Source organism: Dreissena polymorpha, chromosome 15 (assembly GCF_020536995.1).
Source record: "Dreissena polymorpha isolate Duluth1 chromosome 15, UMN_Dpol_1.0, whole genome shotgun sequence".
Classification (NCBI taxonomy): domain Eukaryota; kingdom Metazoa; phylum Mollusca; class Bivalvia; order Myida; family Dreissenidae; genus Dreissena; species Dreissena polymorpha.
The window spans coordinates 35,561,407-35,580,735 of record NC_068369.1 but is presented as its reverse complement, the minus strand read 5'-3'; the positions used below and the strand labels follow the sequence as shown (position 1 = coordinate 35,580,735).

General features: G+C 31.9%; 1 protein-coding gene across 1 annotated transcript; it reads right to left on the bottom strand.

Moving 5' to 3' along the window:
* Nucleotides 1-14,793: 14,793 nt before the first annotated feature.
* On the bottom strand, nucleotides 14,794-18,335 carry LOC127859389 (uncharacterized). The gene is made up of 5 exons (XM_052396744.1): nucleotides 18,245-18,335; nucleotides 18,028-18,114; nucleotides 17,736-17,825; nucleotides 16,745-16,832; nucleotides 14,794-15,629 (listed from the first exon to the last, which is right to left on the bottom strand). The coding sequence occupies exons 3-5, from the start codon at nucleotides 17,773-17,775 to the stop codon at nucleotides 15,017-15,019; spliced, it is 741 nt and encodes a 246-aa protein (XP_052252704.1). The 5' UTR covers nucleotides 17,776-17,825; nucleotides 18,028-18,114; nucleotides 18,245-18,335; the 3' UTR covers nucleotides 14,794-15,016.
* Nucleotides 18,336-19,329: the final 994 nt, after the last annotated feature.

Sequence of the window (19,329 nt, the reverse complement as noted above, 5' to 3'; positions counted from 1 at the left end):
TAGTTTGTTTTTTTCATTCAAGTTGTGATTGTTAACATTTGTTTAATAAATCTAGTTAGTATATTATTCGAAATTGCCGTTATCATTTGTTCCACTTTCATTATTCTGACCCCTTTCTATATTGTAATAGCGACCATTGTCATCGGCAGAATTGATATTCATATCAAGTACAGAGTAGTTAGTTTTTCTTTCATTTCTGTTAACCAGGTCTTCATATGATTGCTCTATACATCTCCAAACGTCTGACTGCCAATATTGGACTTCGATGTAGTTTTTGAGCAGGGTAATAATTTTCTGGAAAAAAAACTTGATTATAAGTATATGCAATAAATGAAAAACAATATACGCTATCAATTTTTCGACGTGACATCATTTCTAATTGTGGCGAATTGATATAAATATCTTAAAAAGCGTATCCATCATATATTGGGCGTGTCTTTAACTTATGACCATTCTTGACAATCAGGTTAAAATAGCATGATTACGTATGCGTGCATAGTTTAATTCATTGCAATGTACAATTAAGCTACTTTAAATTGATATGCGATGATATAATGATACTGATTACACCAAACCTTCTTCGCAGTACAATGATGAAAGCTACTGCTCCGACTGTGCACAGTAATCCAACTGCCAAACCGATACCTATAGCACCAGCTGGATATAAGATGAAACTTTCAATTGCTTGTGTTAAGTGAATATTTATATAACTATGTATATAACACTTATATAAAAATCATGCAATACTCTCTTAGCCCAAAGATGTTCGTCGATGATCATATATGGACACAACTATAAGTATAGTTTTGGTTTCAAGTACGTTATTTATTCTGATACTCAGTACAGGTAACGAATATCAGCTCAATATATGGGAGTTTTATATTTTTAACAATACCAGTAGTGGATCCTTCATGGGTTGCTGAATTCGTTGTACTGACACGCGTCGTGCTTAGTGTAGAAAACGTTTCACTTCCTGTAAGTATGAGTCAAGCTATTGGATAGATATCAAGGTAGATATTTCTTTAATATCATGCATTTTTTTCAAATTGTTTTCCATGTTGAGGAGCTACAGCCTAATTTTGTCAACACGTTAAATTTGGTTAACAAAGTTGGTATCCTCAAACTTTAATTTGCCGCCGACTTTTTAAAATAATGTGTGGTATATGTTAACATGTGAATAATAAATGTGTTTTTAAATAATCATTATTTAACTTTTCTTATATTTTCACCGCCCTATTATATATATTGTTTTAAACTTGGTTGTTTTTATGAATTTGAACAGTCAAAAAGTTATATACCTTAATGGCATTCAATACATTTTTATTTTTGTAAGAGTTCAACGAATTACGTATTTTGTTGTAAAACTTGCAAAATGTGTCACGCAACACGTGTTACGGCATAAAGCTATGATATCGCCTTATATTGTTTTACTTGTTTCGCAATAAACATAGTTTAGCTCCTTATTTATATATACACAACACGAATTGTCACTAATATTGTGCATTTAATCGCTGAGAATATAATTAAAATATAGCATTAAAGGTTAATTTAAACATGGAAATAGTCAAATTATTAATTAAGCAATATCGAATCAGTTATTCAGCTTAATTTTCACATTCTACTCTCAAATGATTGTTTAATAGTATAAAATAATAGTAAGAAATGATTGTATTTTTATGTTATAATTACATAACGCGCATCCGTCAATATCATAACATATATAATACACAATTTCAAATATAGTCGTACTGTAAACATGTTTAAAATCTTACCTGATTGCTCGCAAGCGACTTTTTTCCATGATGTGTTTGAGTTGCAAGTGATTGTGGTTTTGCTTGTAAAACCCGGGTCACAGTAAATATCAGCGATTGAAACGTATGCTATATTGGTATCTATGCGTAACGTCGTATTTCCGTTTGCAATTGTAGGAGGTGGTCCGCATGCTGTAAAAAGAAAAGAACGGCAAGCGCTTATTCTACATATATAATTGATTATGCAATGGAATATCCGAATTTGTGCATTTAGATTATTTCTTAATGAATACGTTTATGGTTTTTTTTCATGGTTTTACATGTACAATATTACTATGACACAACTTTGCAATTTCTGTATATTACATGATATGTATTATGGGCTGGATGCCTCTCTTTCTTTAATAAACTGTTGACTTGACTTAACTTATTCACACAAAAAACAACCAATGACCCGCAGCATTGTTATGAATTATTATTAAAATGACTTATGAACCAAATCTTAAAATAACTATGAAATAAGGAATGATTAAACGCCTTCTCGGAAAATATTTACTCCCATGTTGTAATATTGGCATATTGATAATTTATGTAAGTTTATTCATACTTACCAGAATAATAAAACAAACACTATAACTCAACTTTTTTTTAAATATAGTATGATTTAATATACAATATTGGGGATCCCATTGGCCAATTTAATTGTTATGATATGATATTTGAGAACGTCCGATCAAAATAAAGTGTAACTCAATGCCAGTTTTTGCTTATGCAGCTTAGCTCTAACGTAAAGCAAAATTAGCATATGCTCGCGTTTGAATGAGCTTTATTTCAATAGTAAATGGTTTACAATTTAATAACGAGACTTTATTACATAGCAGCTTCAAATGTTGCAAAAATAAATGTCGTATACGTTTTAACACAATGGTAATCATACCTACCAACCGGAAGTGCGAGCAACTAGCGGCCCTCCCACTATTATCTAAGGTCATTTTCCCCGCATCGATGTTTACTTTAATTGAGGCAGTCCCAGAACTATACACTGCAGTCAAAAAGAATACCTAATGCTATTTCAACGTGTTTATTGTTCCCCAAAATAAAAATCTAACAGACGTTTCGCTTCAATAAAGTGGCTACAAGAACAACTGTGCTTCCCCATTTGGAGTCGAACGTTGAATATCTGAAACAATATATGTTAAGTGTCAAATGTCACACATTTACCTGTATACATTATCCAGAAATCATATTTTACAAGTGGTCGTTAAGATAAATAATCCAGAGTCCATGACTTAATCTTAAAAACATAATACGTGTACAATGATCATTTTGAACATGCATCTTACATATAACATACAAATATATCAGGCATTATCAATTAACTTTATAATATTAGACAAGAATGTGTTCAATTTGTTCGCCCATCACAAGTTGAGCCTCGCCAATAAAGTTCGAAATTCGCCTTATACGAGAAAAAGGCAGCCAATATGGACCAAAACACGGCAAATACGGAAAAAGGTCGGCCAATACGAGATTCAGCCAATCAGAAACCAGGAAAAACTCGGCCTTATATGAGACTCTAAACTTTCGACGATTTGGACGCAATTTTAAAGTTGTATGCTTAGTTTTGGTGCAAACGTTAAAATCTTTTAAAAAATATACTTTAAGCACTCAGCCCCAAATATATTCAGCTTCCTTTTTTTGACAAAAACAATAGTGCAGTGTTACCACAACAGTAAGGTTCAATATTTGAGCGTACAAAAATAACAACTTTCAATATTTTCAATGAACAACAATGAGCGCCCAAAACAAAACTAATTCGAAATCATGGAGGATTTACACATTACAAATACAATTCCTAATGGCAATAAGAAAGCTTTCAATCCTTATTGTCTTTCTGAGTTGTATTAAAAACAACGGTAGTGTATCCAGTGTGGCTGGAATGTTATTCAGGTAAATTTTGCATAATTCTCGACCTGTCAAATTGTGTTCCTGCATCATGTAATGTCTAGGAAGCATCTTTCGTCATATACTTAGTTTAAATGCTATTGTTTCTGTGCACCAATACGTTGTATAGAACAGAAATTTGGCTATTTTTGAAAACTTCATACTTCATTTAATATCAAAACCTGTAATTCGAAAGTGAAATTCAAGCTTTTCTTGGTGAATAATATTATAAAGTTAATTAATAAAATGATCATTAATTAGTTGAATTCATTTTTGCTTTATTATTGAGCTTCAGACAGCCGTATTGTCCTGCGGCCTCAGGCCAATACGGCTGTCTTCAGCTCAATAACAAAGCCAATATGAATTCAACTAATTAATTACATTATAATATAATCGCGTTCGTTCGTTAGTGTACCGTTAATACTGTTTTAGTCAAGTGCCTATAGGCAAAGAAACAACCTACTCGTATTTTGGCCTATATCTCTGTACCACTTATTTTAAAGTGTTATGAAAGCAGCTCAAGTAGCAAACATTAAAGTCAATGTTACAATCCGGATTATATTCAGTACCATGTATGTGTGGTTTAAACCGTATTTTGAAGTACCAACACACATTTTAGGCACAACCGGATATTAAGCACAATTACACCAATGGATATATTTATATATTACAAGCATTTCACGCTATAAATCAAGAGGACGGGACTTATTTTAAATTTGATGACAAAAAACTCAAGTTACGTGCATACTCGTGCTAAAAACATGACAACTTGCCATTTTCAACTTCCTCTGCTGCGAAGCAGAAGTGATTTCAGCTAACTAAATTTTAAACACTCTAATACTTTAATATAATACATTTAAATGAAAATGCATCTCTAGTTCCATCTGGTAATATCGATGACACTAAAACATGCATTATTACACACAATCGGAACTATTCGGAAGCAGAGATGTATGTGCCTTCAAATAATTTGATAAATACTTATACTTTTGCTTTACAGTAACGGCTAATGGAGCGATATTTTACCAACACCTGGATATAAAGACTATAAGCTTTGTTTACATGACGTTTTTTGTTTTTCTATTATCACATTGTTTACTGGTATTTAGGATAAAGCTCACGTCAAAGCACTTCAATGCGTGGGCAAATCTGAATAATCAGTTAGCATCCGTCTCCATCTTGCTATTAACGCTACACATAACACTACCAATAATCAAATTAATATAGTCTATTTTCACAGTCCTCGATGGACTTATAAACATAATGCGTTAATTTTAAATTAAAACTTAAATGTTGTGTTTTAATTCCACAATTTGTATCCGGATTGCCGTTCTGCAAATATAAGATGCGTCGTTAAGCATGACTTATATACTGTTGTATAAGTGCAATTAAAGCTGATGTAAACAATCGTTTATTTTTCTGGATATGCGCTTACAAACTGAAATGTTCAGTTACAGATGAATTGGAATTTTCACTTCAATAGTGCTGACAATTAGAGTCGAAGGTAAATACCCATCTTGAGATGTTTAAGATAACACAATAATCCTGCATGTACTGTGCATAACAAATATTCAACGTAAACCATCGAAATAGTTTATATTATATATTAACTTAGTATTTAGATCAAACAACAAATCAAACATCGTTCTTTAAGAAATACTTGTTCTTGGTGCGTATAGGTGTGTTATAAAAGCTAAATGTTTACATCGTGTAAATGTAATATTACTTATTGTGCTGTAAGATATCTTTTCTAGGATACACTTGGATATTGGAAAAACACACACGATACATACCAAACAAATGTATTTAGGCAAACCTGATAAACTAATATAGTGAAACTAATATATTTAGGTAAAGAAATGTTGTTGAGAATATTGACATGTGTAATCATGCTTCCTGTACAAGTATATTGTCAATAACCAACCATGAGGAAATTATTCGATCAAAACACAACAATTGTAAGGACTATGTTTAATTTTGTAATTATGTGCAATGAATAACTGAAATGATGCAAGAGTAGCTTCAATTAAGCATGTACAATCTGACGTTTGACATAATTAGAAGTTTATTTTCATAACAATGGTGCGTAAAAAGCGTATACGATGTAAGGTCGTTGTAGCCAATGATGGCTTTGTTGATTCTTGTGCATGTCTATATTCGTAAATACTTTAATCGTTTTTATATTTAGCACATTTATTTAACACTTGAATCAACTGACAATTGTTTACGAGTGAATATAAACAGCCCGCTCATTTTGTTTGAATTTAAAGAATGTTCAACCGTTATATATATTTAAAACTAGCTCAACTGGTGTAGTTCGCCGAATTACATTATCGCAACGTTGAACTGTTGTTTTGACTGTTTTTAAAAAAGTGATAAACAGTGTTTATCGTATTTATGGTTCATGGGCTTATCATGGGTAATATATTTACAATAAAGATTGCCCATACTTACCTAAAAGTAATAAAGGGAGCATGAGCTAATCCGAATCTTAAATAACATTAACGCGTATTCTATTAATCGGGGAAAAGATCTTACTGTGCGAGTTAAAATAAATAGCATACATAGGCCAGAGGATGCTTCACGTTTTGTATACAATAATTAGAGTGTAGGAAAGTGCGCTTAAGTTCGTTTTGTTTTACGCATACATTGCATGATTCTGAACTAATCCATCATCTCTTGATCCTAAGTATTGATTCGATCAACGAACTCCTTACTGAATTTACTTCCAAGGCTTAATTAATAAACTACATTAGATATCAAACTATTCTAGAAATGACACATATCACTTAAAATGCGGGGACGCATTTAATTATTCGGTCAAATAATATTAATTAAGATTATCGATTTAAAAAAAAACTCGAACCACACAAACGTTGAAAACCAGCAAAACAACCAGGGTGTTTGAATTAAGACTTATACAAAATATATCACTAGTGCCACTGAAGTATCCTTTTATGTTAATCGACGAAATGTATCATACGCTAACGGAGCTTGTTTAAACAATACTATCCGTTGGCTAATTTGAATCAAGGCTCAACGTCTGTTGCAAACGATTATTTTGAACAATAAACATGTATATTATGAAATGTTAGCATGATAAAAAGTAAAGTTTAAACTTGTTTTGTGCAGATATTGTGTATGAGGGATGTTATAAAGATAGCAAAGACGCACGTGTCCTCCCAAATATGCTGCCAGGCTCTTACTCAAACACACCAGCGAAGTGTGCGCGTTGTTGCAGTGACTACAGATATGCGTGGAGGTAAGGTTTGTTTGTTGTATAGTTGTTGTGTAATTCGGTCAGTCAACTTGTCGAGGTTATTCTTCTTGAACGTCTTATTTAAGTATTGTTATCAATAATATTATAAATCGACGTATGTGCTCACGAACTAATGTTTAATAAAATAATAAATGGTAAAATATGGCTGTCTATTACTTATGTTATCCACTGATACAACTCATTCAATGGAAACATAAATATACAATAACAACATGTACACGTAAAATTTTGAACGTGATAAAATTTGTTTTTTGAGATTAAAAGGATTATTTCAACAGTCCATTGTCGGTTGTATTAATATACTATTTGAACCAAATAACTGGTGAACAAAACTGATGGCCGAGCTAGTGCATGCCATAAAGTCCGCTGCTGCAAGTTTTCGAATAGCATAAATTTGTACCTTCAAAAACTTGTGCATTAAGTACACGTGGGAGTGCTACTGTGGAAATACGCTGAACGCAAAGATAATGCCGGAATCAGACTGTAGGCTAGACTGTCCAGGAGACAGAAACACGACATGTGGCGGGTATTTGAGGATTAGCATCTATACCAATTGGGTTAAATTATATTAGGTATAGACATTACTACATTTGTTCAAGTTAATTCAGCACATGTACTTCTGTATTCCATTTGTATAAAGTTTAGAGCATTATATTAGAGACAAAAGCTATACATGACCAAGCTAGATGCAGATTATATTTTGAGCAATGGTACATACGTTTAATTATGTTCATAATGCATTTTGAAATACAAAGTGGGAACAAAATGCAGCGGGTCCTAAGACATTGTTACTGGTGAATGCATTTTTAACAATTCGAAAATATAGTCAACATTAAGTTGTTCAGTTAAAAAAAATCTTAATGGAAATCAGAATGAAAATAGTAAAATAATCTAAATGTGTACTAAGTGACACCGTACGTTTTTTCGTTATAGCATGTGGGCCGCCGCCCGAAATGGCAAACGGAAATGCTATGTTACGCAAGGGTACCAATATAACATACGGTTCAATAGCTGATGTTTACTGTGAGACGGATTTGATCAGCAGAGCCACAATCAAATGCCTTTCCAACACATCATGGGAAAAGGCGACCTGCGAAAAATCAGGTTTGATTGTAAACACTTATATATTACATATTATGCCTATATTTGAAACAGTGGCTAATTCATATAAATATATTTAAATGGTTTATATCATATTATCATTGTTACTTATGTATTTTATTACAACACATTAAAGCCTTTCTAAGAATTTAATAATGTTGAACAGTTTTACAGTTGAACATTTGGCGAGTACATTTAAATGTTCAAATAATTTGATAGTCCCTAATTCATCGAGTTAACTGTTTTACATTGGTTAATTTACTATAACATACTTTGGTTTGTTTTACATACAAAATGTAAACACTGATTCTTGAAAAGCAGAACCCATATTTCATAGCTTCCATATACCGCAATTATTCCAAGATTTTGGACACTCCCATTTTTTTGAAAACTCTCTTTGTTACATGTAACCAGAATAATTATTGTTCGCAATATTTATTTTTCGTACGTCAATATTGTCCACATTAACACATTATCTAACAGTCTTGCAGACGATTGCGAGAAGTAAATGGGCCTTATAATTTGCGCTGTTTTTGTTTATTATCATGTGTATCGATGATAGTGAATGGTTTCAACCGATAACTTAACTTATGCTAAGGCAATTTCTTTATTATGCTAATTATCAAAAACAATATAACAAGCGAAATGCCCTATTTAAAAGTTGTGTAGAAATTAAGGACACTGGTATTTGGGCGTCTTTTTTTGTCAAATTTTCGGACACAGCATGAACCATTTTTAATTTTTCAAAAACGTATTGTAATTACGGTATTATCATGGATGTATATGTCTAATACAAAATGTCTGTTCGACATGAGAGCTTTTATTGTGTAGATGATATTTCTCAATATTGTTATTTCAGTGGTATACTTCATATCTTATTCGATCCACATAATAGTCATAGTGGTTAAATGTATCTTCGCATTTGTCTTTACTATGTGTTTGAATGTGCAACACATTTAAGAGTCCTAACCTACATTTAAACAAAATTTAATAAATTATAGTTAAACATAGCATTCAATCAGTTTTAATATTTTTTTGTATCGGCTTCGTTTCATATATGAATATAGAAATATACACAGATGTGTTTTCACTATAAGGTATGGCACAAAAGATGTTGTTTTGTAAACTTAAATCAAGAAAACAACCCGACGCTCACTAAATCTATTTTTAACAATGCGTATACTATATATGCCAAGTTATAAAAGAAATAAATCACTTTTCGATTGCTGGAGTCTGCTTAATTGTAAAGAAAGAATCTGATAACAAACTTTAGACATGATCATAAAGAATTATTAAATACATCGTAGTAGTAGGCACTAAATATGGTCAGAAAATGAAAGTGTGTAGGGCGTTTGAGAAACATCTACCCCGACTTATCCAATAACTAACACAATATTTAAAGGAACTGAAACTGTTTCTATAGTAAGCACAACACTTATAATTGAGACAAATTCGGCAACTTATGAAGGATCCACTACCAATAGGTATACTTCTAAACGTTCTTCCCCTTATGGCTCTCCCTATGATTATACAACTGCATGAGGTACTATAACAGTCAAAGTATTCTCCATGACAATTATATCACGGACAGTTTTACAACTGCAGAAATCGACTGTTGTACGACAATAGCTTTCACATGAATCATCCCTCCACGAAAAATAATATACAGTACACAATTTATTAAGCATAAAGATATTCCCAATATTGGTCTGATAATCTGAGACTTTACCGAGTATCATCACAAAAAATGCGCTAAAAAAATATTTGGTTTATACGAATATTTATTGTTGAGTGTTCACATCATACCACATCAATAATGATGCCCTTTGCACATATCATGTTTTAGACATCTTCAACCAATTTACACGAGTCCCATTCGATAACTAATGTATAGTTATCATAAAGGTAATTTACATTATTAATAAAGATAAATATCATGTCTATATTTGCAAGTCATACTTATATAGTCGCCAAACTAGGATTGACATGCATAGCAACACAAAGCATCGCATGATTGACGAATACACAAGTTAGATACAAATACAGACTACAAAGTAATTATTTTATACATTAGTTTCAGCTGTATATGTAGGTATCGGTTTGGCAGTTGGATTAATGTGCGCAGTCGGAGCAGTGATTGTCATTATTGTACTACGAAGAAGGTAATGTGTTATATGTGTACTAAGTTTAAGTAGTATCCATGTCGCATGATCCATGCTGAATCATACATTTTGAATGTCGCTTTATTTGAAATGTTGAATAAATATGCGACACATGTTGATGATGACCTATACGTCAATGAAGACATATATTGTTTTTATAACTCTTACTATGAACATTTGCCATGCAGTTGTTAAAACTAGTTTAAATATAAATATATTTACATGTACATGTACTCTTAATTTTGAAGATTAATTTTATACATGTTTGCACGTTTTTATTTTGTATACATGAACAATCAAACAACTGATTTAGTAATTAATTATATTCATGTTCGGATGCAATTATTTCAGAGGTGCATTTGCGTGCAAAAATGGAAAGAACACTAACACAAATGAAACTTCTACCGCCGGATCACACACGTTAGCAATCAGTTCGCACGATAATACCGGTAAAACTCATAAATATTGCGTGCAATCAGTTGAAGACACTGTCGATCAGTATAACTCGGCAGATGAACCAACTGAAGGCAATTGTGATACTGATCATTATTATTCAACCGAGGTCACTGAACAAACGTATGAACGTATGAAAGATTGCAACGATGAGTATGACCACACAACGAATACCTTATCATCTGAATCCGAGAGCAGGAAACGGGACAATATCTACAACAAACCTAAGATAGACCGACACGGAGCCTATGACCACATAGGAAGACTCGAGAATAACACGACTCGTACAGGCGACGACTACGACACAACTAATTTTGCTGGCAGGAACGATGATGTCCCGGACTATAATCATGTTGTTAGTACAACCGTTACAAGAGTAAATGGTAAGAAAAATCATGAACACGGGGGCTATGACTTGTCGCATGGGATAAAGACAAAACTTTCACCATGCGACGATACGGATTATGCTCACGCCAACAATTAGAAAGGAATTGAGTAAAGAAATTATGGAATATTTATTTTTGTGTTCATATTTTGCGACGCAAACGCCGAAACACACACACACATATATATATTTATTCATTTACGTTTGATATGTAAACCGTTGTGTGTTCTTATACTGGCTATCAACATGTACTTTTGAAGCTTGCTCATTCGACGTCCTATCATAGTACTCTGCACTGCAACCCTGCTTTCATAATTTGTGCGAGGTTGATGTTGATGGTCACCTGCCTCTCTAACCAGTTAACAGAAACGGATAACGTGTTCCTGTTTGTTATCCTGTATATATATATCGTATTGGTATTGCATTTCTGAAATGTTGGTTACCTATAGTTATAGTTATGCCTTATTTTTGCCATGCAATACATACTAGCCCGGTGGAAAAAACTCTAAACTATGCCACCTTTGCAACGAATTGCATGACAAAGAAGCCATTGTTTCAAAATGTATTGGAATAGTTTTTCTTTCTATGGAACAATAGAAACACTTTGAACGGAAACAAAAGCATGTACTTGCCAATTATGAGCATACCGCAAATTGTTTCCAAAGTATCCTTTCGTCTTTAATGACAGTATCGCGCACATTATCTTAATTGCACGGATGTTAATGTATATATGTTAATTCACGTATACGGTATATTTAGTATATTCACAAAAATATCATTAATATATTAGGTGTAACACCTGCAATAATTGAAACATGTTCAAATCATCGGGTGATTAGTGGCGTGATTGTATTGGTGCAATGTTTTTTGTATGTACTTTAAACATTATTTCATATACGTTCATGTTGCAGTAATAACAAATAATTGTATTCAAGCCACACAAGTGCCGTTATTTAGTTCCTTATATCAAGATTGGAGATTTAATCATGCTTGCTTGCTGCATCTTGCATTACAAAGATTTCTCAGGTATCTGGAAACTTTATTTGGAAATTTATCTATGATTTGTTTTTAAACTTGTACAAATCAATTAAAGGTCACGTTCTTAATTTTTTACGTCGAAAATTTAATATAAACGGCCAACGGTTAAAATTTGTCAAAATCAAATGTTCGAAAGCTTAAATACCCTTTTTCTTTAAGGTTTATCTCTTTGAGATAATGTGTTCGATAAATAATACGTAAGTATGAATAGAATCGATTATGTTTTCTTTGAAACAAATGAGATTTCATCACTATGAAATGTATGTGCAAAATAACATCTTACAATAACATAGTACAAATTCTGCCTTCGCAATGGATTTTTACGTTCCTCAATGGAAGTTTTCCTTTTACCATGTAATTGTTTCTACTGTCGAATGCGATTTGTGTCCAACTTTCTGCATAGGAAAATATTCCATTTGATGTTCGATTGTTAAAAGTAGTTTGTGTATGCTTATTTAGTGGAGTTGTCCTATAACTTTTTAAAATCAAATGTGTTTAGAATACTACGAGTATACATTCCTTAAAAGGCGTTTAAATACTTAAACACGAGAAGAATTCACGCTTTAAAATTTTCCTATATGCCAATGAGTGTATTTTAACATCCAGAAAAAGGAAAAACAAAATAAATCAACTGGAATACAAAATGGAAAAGGATATTTTGAAAAACAAGTCAATGAAAGAAACGGATATTGTATAATAATAAAAATTCAATAAATCATTACACAGAAGCATTATATCGCACACATTATCTGCACTATGTATATTAAACAGGAAAACGGCATTCAAGCGTGCGAAATAACGGTTTCGCATTGTTTATCCCGTTGGACGTTTAATGACGTTTATAGATGCAGTTGTCAATGACGACTTTCTCAACTCCAAAAACACAAGAATTGATGTTCGCGAAGTTCACAAACGTGCATTCTTGAAATAGACATTTATAATTATGACCGTGCCGTCGTGTTGTCACTTAACGCATTCATATGTTCAGTGTATACATGTTGAAATGCTTTGAATCGGTTTAAAAAATAATGTGCACATTCTATTGAACTGGTATTCCATTTGAACTAGAAATGTATTCGATAATAATTGAAAGTATATCTTTTTTTAAATATATTTATTGATTGGAAATACGCATGCTTTTACAATCATGTATTGACAGTCCACATAGTAGAGACAACTAAAACAAAAACCTAAAATGAACATATAGTAATTAATAAAATATACAACAAGCATAACTTGAAAACTAGTAATACACATCTATTCTGTCATGTTTCATAATTTTAAAAGTGTGGTTCTCGGAATAATTTGTAGTTACATGAAATATGTAAGTGTAACAGAATGCGTCTTCAATATAAAACTATGAAATAGCATATAACTATTGTTGGATAGTCTTAAAAGTGTAGTGTTCTGAAAGTGTCAGTCTAAAAAGCCAAAAAGCTTTTATTAAGGAATTCATTGTTAAATATAAAGTAAGTTATCAGCTAAAGAAACATTGTCTGGAATAGCTTGCTTTGGCTTATATTTTATTTTTAACACTGACTAATTGCAAATTTAATACAGAACAATACACAAACAACTACATAACACATACACATGGCTAAATCTAGAACGGTCTTGTTGATGCCTTACCAGTTCAAATCAGATTTAGGAATATTTGTATTTACAGGTGTATTGGTGAATAATACCAGGCAAAGAATAAGGTTCGGTGCGATATTAAACACGTAGTCAATTCGGAGACATAAAATACTTTTGATCGGCATGCATACATATAACTTGATTGTATTTCAATTTGAGAGTGCCATTTGACTAGTTCATACATAATAATGTTACGAAAATGAAACAGTTGATAATAAAACAATACAAAAAATCATTTTGATACTTTTTAGAATTATTAATCGCGAGTGGTGTATTTAATGTTTATTTTGTATTATTTCGTATACATTAAGATGAAAAAAATATGTATCCAAATAACCCCTAGTGTTAAGGTTTACTATTCCATTAGCGAGATAAGAATGTATATATTTGTATAGTTTATTTGGTATCTTATATATGAAAAAAAAAGAAATAATAAAAACAACAATCGTTCGCCTTGAAGAGTGTTCGTTTAATCAGGAGGCAATACAATATAAGGGTTACTGAGTGTCATGGGAATTTGCAAAATAATGTAGGTAAAATAACAAGACCACGTATAATACCGAGTTAGACATTAAAAAGTGGATACATAAAGATTCTTCGATTTTACCAAACGTCCGTTAGCATTCGTCACTTTAAATGAACAAAATTCACGTAAAACAAGGATTGAATTGTTTACACCATGACGTTTATGAACACTATTGACATAAAATTAACTTGCGCATAAATTTAAATATTTTTTATACGATCCAACGCATATTTGTAAGTTTTTTTTTTAAATCGACTGCAACACAAATAATATTGTTTTATACCTAGCCTAATTAGGATACATTTTGTATTATATTATACATCACTTCCGATTGTAAAATCCCAACTACCTATTCGGGCTTAAATTTCTTTATGCAAATACTTCTGAACGTAACATATTCCGACCGCGCTATACTGTTTAATGTGCATTGCGTCTTGGTTTTGAACAAATAACACGGATTTTCAGAAAAAATATCAGATACTAATTAGTAAATACTTTAAAAAAATAAACGCGAAAATTATGGTGATGAGCGCTTGATTTTTCAATAAAATCTGCACGTAATAATATTGAATTCCTTATATAAAAGTATCAATAGAAATGGCAACCTCTGCATGCGGCCTCGGATTATATAGCTTTTCTTCATGTGTAACATTTACTATACCCTTCAAATGCCTACGTTATTCATATAGTATATTTATCAAACGATATCGAAACATGTGATTGACTCTGATTGTAATATTCTTATTTCATTCGATCTTTCTTAACGAGTGTGTAGTCCGACGAATCGGATTGGACAACCTTGAACTTCATACTATTTATGGCATCGTAATCGCCACCATTATTGCATTTGAAGTTATCACCTGTTACGTCTGCTTTATAAACAGTGAGTGGTATATGATTATAGTCGCTGATGTCATCCTTCAAATGGGTTAATACTGCTAAAGTTGTATCGTACTCGTCATCTGAAGCCTTGGCCACTTCCTGCCCTTGTATTCCTACTTGTTCAAAATCCCCTGATCGGCCAATCTTGAGTTTGTTGTAAACATTGTCCGGTTTTCTGTCATTGAATCCTGATGATAAAGCATTGGTTGTATAGTCATAATCACCGTTCTTCTCAAAAGATTCACCTGTCTCCTGTATGGTGTTATAATCTTCGTCCATATGTTCTTCACTTGCTTCATTGTAATGCTCAACGCTGTCTCTAATAGATTGCTCACATTTCTCTAAGATCAAATAATTATGATTAGGCACATTCTCATCAATGCTTTTCCCATGACTCTTATGTTCTTCCAATGCCGGCTTGTTTTCTAGATGTTTCTCATTTTCTGTCTTTTTATTACAAGGTATTGATCCTCTAAAAAACAATCAACCGTGTTATTCAGGTACACTAGACAACAGTTAGAACGCATAAAATAAATAACACATACACATTCAGTTGAATCAACAGGGCAATAATGTCACCGCTTCATGGGCATTGCTTCATATTTCAGAGGAAAGTGATCATTTGCTGTACATATGGACCAAAACAATACTTATTGATGAACTTTGTCGTATCGACTTGATCAATTCAAAGAAAATAATGCGGTGATTAAACCTTGTTTAAGGGCACCAAATCATCAAATTTTGGCCGGATCGAATTTTTTTATAAAATATGCATGCAACACAAAAGACCCAGAGCATATCAATTAAAACAAAAGTACAATCAAATACCATCATTCCATTTTAATTACAATTGTCCTTCTTAATGACAACTTTCTAACCAGAAGCACAAAAACTGTAACATTCTGAGTCACGATATAATGAGAACAAAAAGCGCTTTATTGTTGTTTTTTTTTAGTTTTTCAAAATTGGAATTGAAGTTTCACAAATAACACTACATATTTGTTTTGTGTTTTTTGTTTCTAAATACAGAAAATAAAGTAGACATCTTGTTGCATGTATGTCACATATCCGTCAGAGAAGACGAACATTTACATAAATAACTATAGATTATACATTATATAAATTTAATTGGTATTTATATACAAAATTTTCTATTATATAATTGGTTCTATTCCGAAACATGGTAAAGTGTATATGTATTTTAGAGTGAACACAATATAAAATAAACACTGGAACGTATAAAAGCTCCCCGTCATAGCATTGGTAAACAAATGTATGCATCACATTATTATTTGATTTTTTACTGTCAGTTTTACCATGGCCTTTAATGAAGTACGCTATAATATATTATATTTGCCACGTTATTTTAGAATCATCCGATGGACTTGACTTTGAAAGCTGGGACTGTTTCCCCCCAGCAATAAATTGCGTAAGTGTGAATTTATAATAGATTGTGACATTAAAGGATGGTTGCTACGAGCGTCACATCGTCTCGAATAGGTGTACACTTTAGTAAATGCATAACGTATGTCTCGGCATGAATACACGAAAAACAGTAATATATAGGCACACGTATAAGTAACACACCTTTTATATAAGACAATCACAACCACTCCAGCTATCATGAATAAACTTCCGATGGTAATACCAATTGCGATAGCAGCAGTCGATGTTTCTGTAAAGAAACGTTAAAACACAATACAATTTATTTACATGACTACAATAATTAATATTGGGTTATCATCAATGACGATTTATCTCATCCTCAACACCAAAAGCTATCGTTTATGAACTTCAATGTATACTATTGTTTACGCGGCATATTCAAAATCGGTCAATATAAATAGCATGTTATTGCAAAATCGTTTAGAACACTTTAAAGTTATATTTTTTATGGACAAATACGGCACTTATGTTCGTTATTTTGACAATCTTCTTCAAATGTTATTGTGACATTGTGGTAATTAAGATAATTTTGACGCTACAATATTATAGTGTTAATTTCAATTTAAGCTGCATTATATTAGTTTTTTATAATCGGACGAAAACATACAATGTTATCATCTTAGGTAAAAGCTCAGTGTTAGTGTAAAATTATTGTATAACACTTCTCGAATAATCCAGGCAATTAATGTCATTAATACAATTGTGATTGATTATTATTTGATACTGCTATGAAGTCTTGGTAGTAAAGCTTTCCGTGAAAACGCTTATATTAATTTTGCGCAAAAACTGTGGTGGTCATTTAATAAAATAATTAGGTTTAAATGACAAATTTCAGTTAGAACAGCTACACATGTCTTGTAGCGCTTGCTTGAATGAATATGTTTGCTTTGGGAAATATCCAAGATGATCAATATTTAAATACGTTATGTGGAAATAAAAATGTGTGCACAATAACCATCAACATTTATTATAACAAATATTTATAACCCATGGATTGTCTGATCATGAGACATTTACTATTTGCACCTGACATTTAATTCCCTGTATACAAGTTGATATATATTTTATGAAACTGAACATTTATATCAAAGCAAAGTTCGTATGCAAATGAAAAGTAACTAGAAATGTGTACCTTGAACTTGCGATGTTTTGGTCTGTTGTGATGTTGGCATCAGTTTCGTAGTCCATGTAGTCGTTTTTGCAATGTGTATTTGTGTTATGTCTTTAATGGAAAACTAGTCGTAAGGTTTCGTTAACAAGCATTAAACATGACACGAATTGATATATGCTAACATCACTATGAACAGTCTGATATTTCATTTAGAGATATATGATACAAGCGTAATATAACTTCGACATCATGCAGCTCACACGAAATATTTACTCTGAATATTGTTTTACAATTGTAAAAAACTATTGTTTACCATCTGCTGATATTTGTTTAGTGACCGTAACAGTTGATAATCTGCTATCCGGTGTGCTTTGTTCTACTGTGTTTGTAACTAACGACACTACAATAGATGAACATTGCGATTATAAAATGTCCGCGTTTGGCATTACAATCCGTTTGCATCATGTCTTTATAACGTATTGTACTGGTATTAAACTCGATATACTATTATTCATATATAAGTTTAATACCTCTAAGACAAATGCTGTTTCTAGGCACGTCATCTTCAAAATGAAGTGTTCCTTCATTTGTGACGAAAGCAAACGTTTTCCTAATTGCCCATTGATCTATAATTTACACATATAACATAAGAAGGTTTTATGAATGTTATAAGCATACTCGTTTGATATTTACAAACAGTCAAATAGATATGAAAAGTAGAGAGACAATCATTCAAGCTTAAACTTCTGATGGGAAACAATTTGACAGGCTTTTAAAAACATCCGTGAAATTTATGTTTACTTCCATGCATTTTACAAAAAAAAGATGGAACCGTTATTTTGAGTTACTAGTTGCTTAGTATTAATATTGATAAAGGAAACATAACAAATTAAAGACACACTTCAATATAACACAAAATATATATATATATATAATGCATCGATATATAATATACATTTAGTTTAGAGATGATGCATTTAACAAAGAAGTATTTTTTGCCTGTATTGGTATTAACTGATGTGCTTTTTAAATAAGTTAAGGAAAATCTTTATTACCATGTTCAGCTTTCAGCAAAATGTTTGCTTGTATAACACCCGTCCAGTGAGGTTGATTATCTTCTTCTGTAAATTTTCTCCCTTGTATTCCATTTCTAACACTTTCAATTGTTGCCGACAATTTCCCTTTGTCCAAACACTTTTTATTTGCATAATCCCATGAAATCGGCAATTGATCTACAGGTTCGACCGCAGCAACTCTGTGTCCATCTTTAAAATGAAACACCATTTTTTGATAAAAGCGAATATTAAGTATATACATAACAATACCAGTTATATAATTTACATCAGCACAAAGTATATTTACCATGTAACAAACTGCTGCAGATAAGTCTTTTAGGCTGACCACTGCAAGGCACCCATTTGAAATACTGATAGTCCAGGCAAAGTAAACCGTCAGTAACAGAGGTTGCTTCATCAACTGAAAATGATAAGTCATAACCACACATTTCATTCGCAATTTAAATAAGTATAATGATTTAACAATATGAATTTACCCATTGTGTCAAATACAACGTTCATAATGTTTTATGTATAATATGCATACCTTTTGTAATATT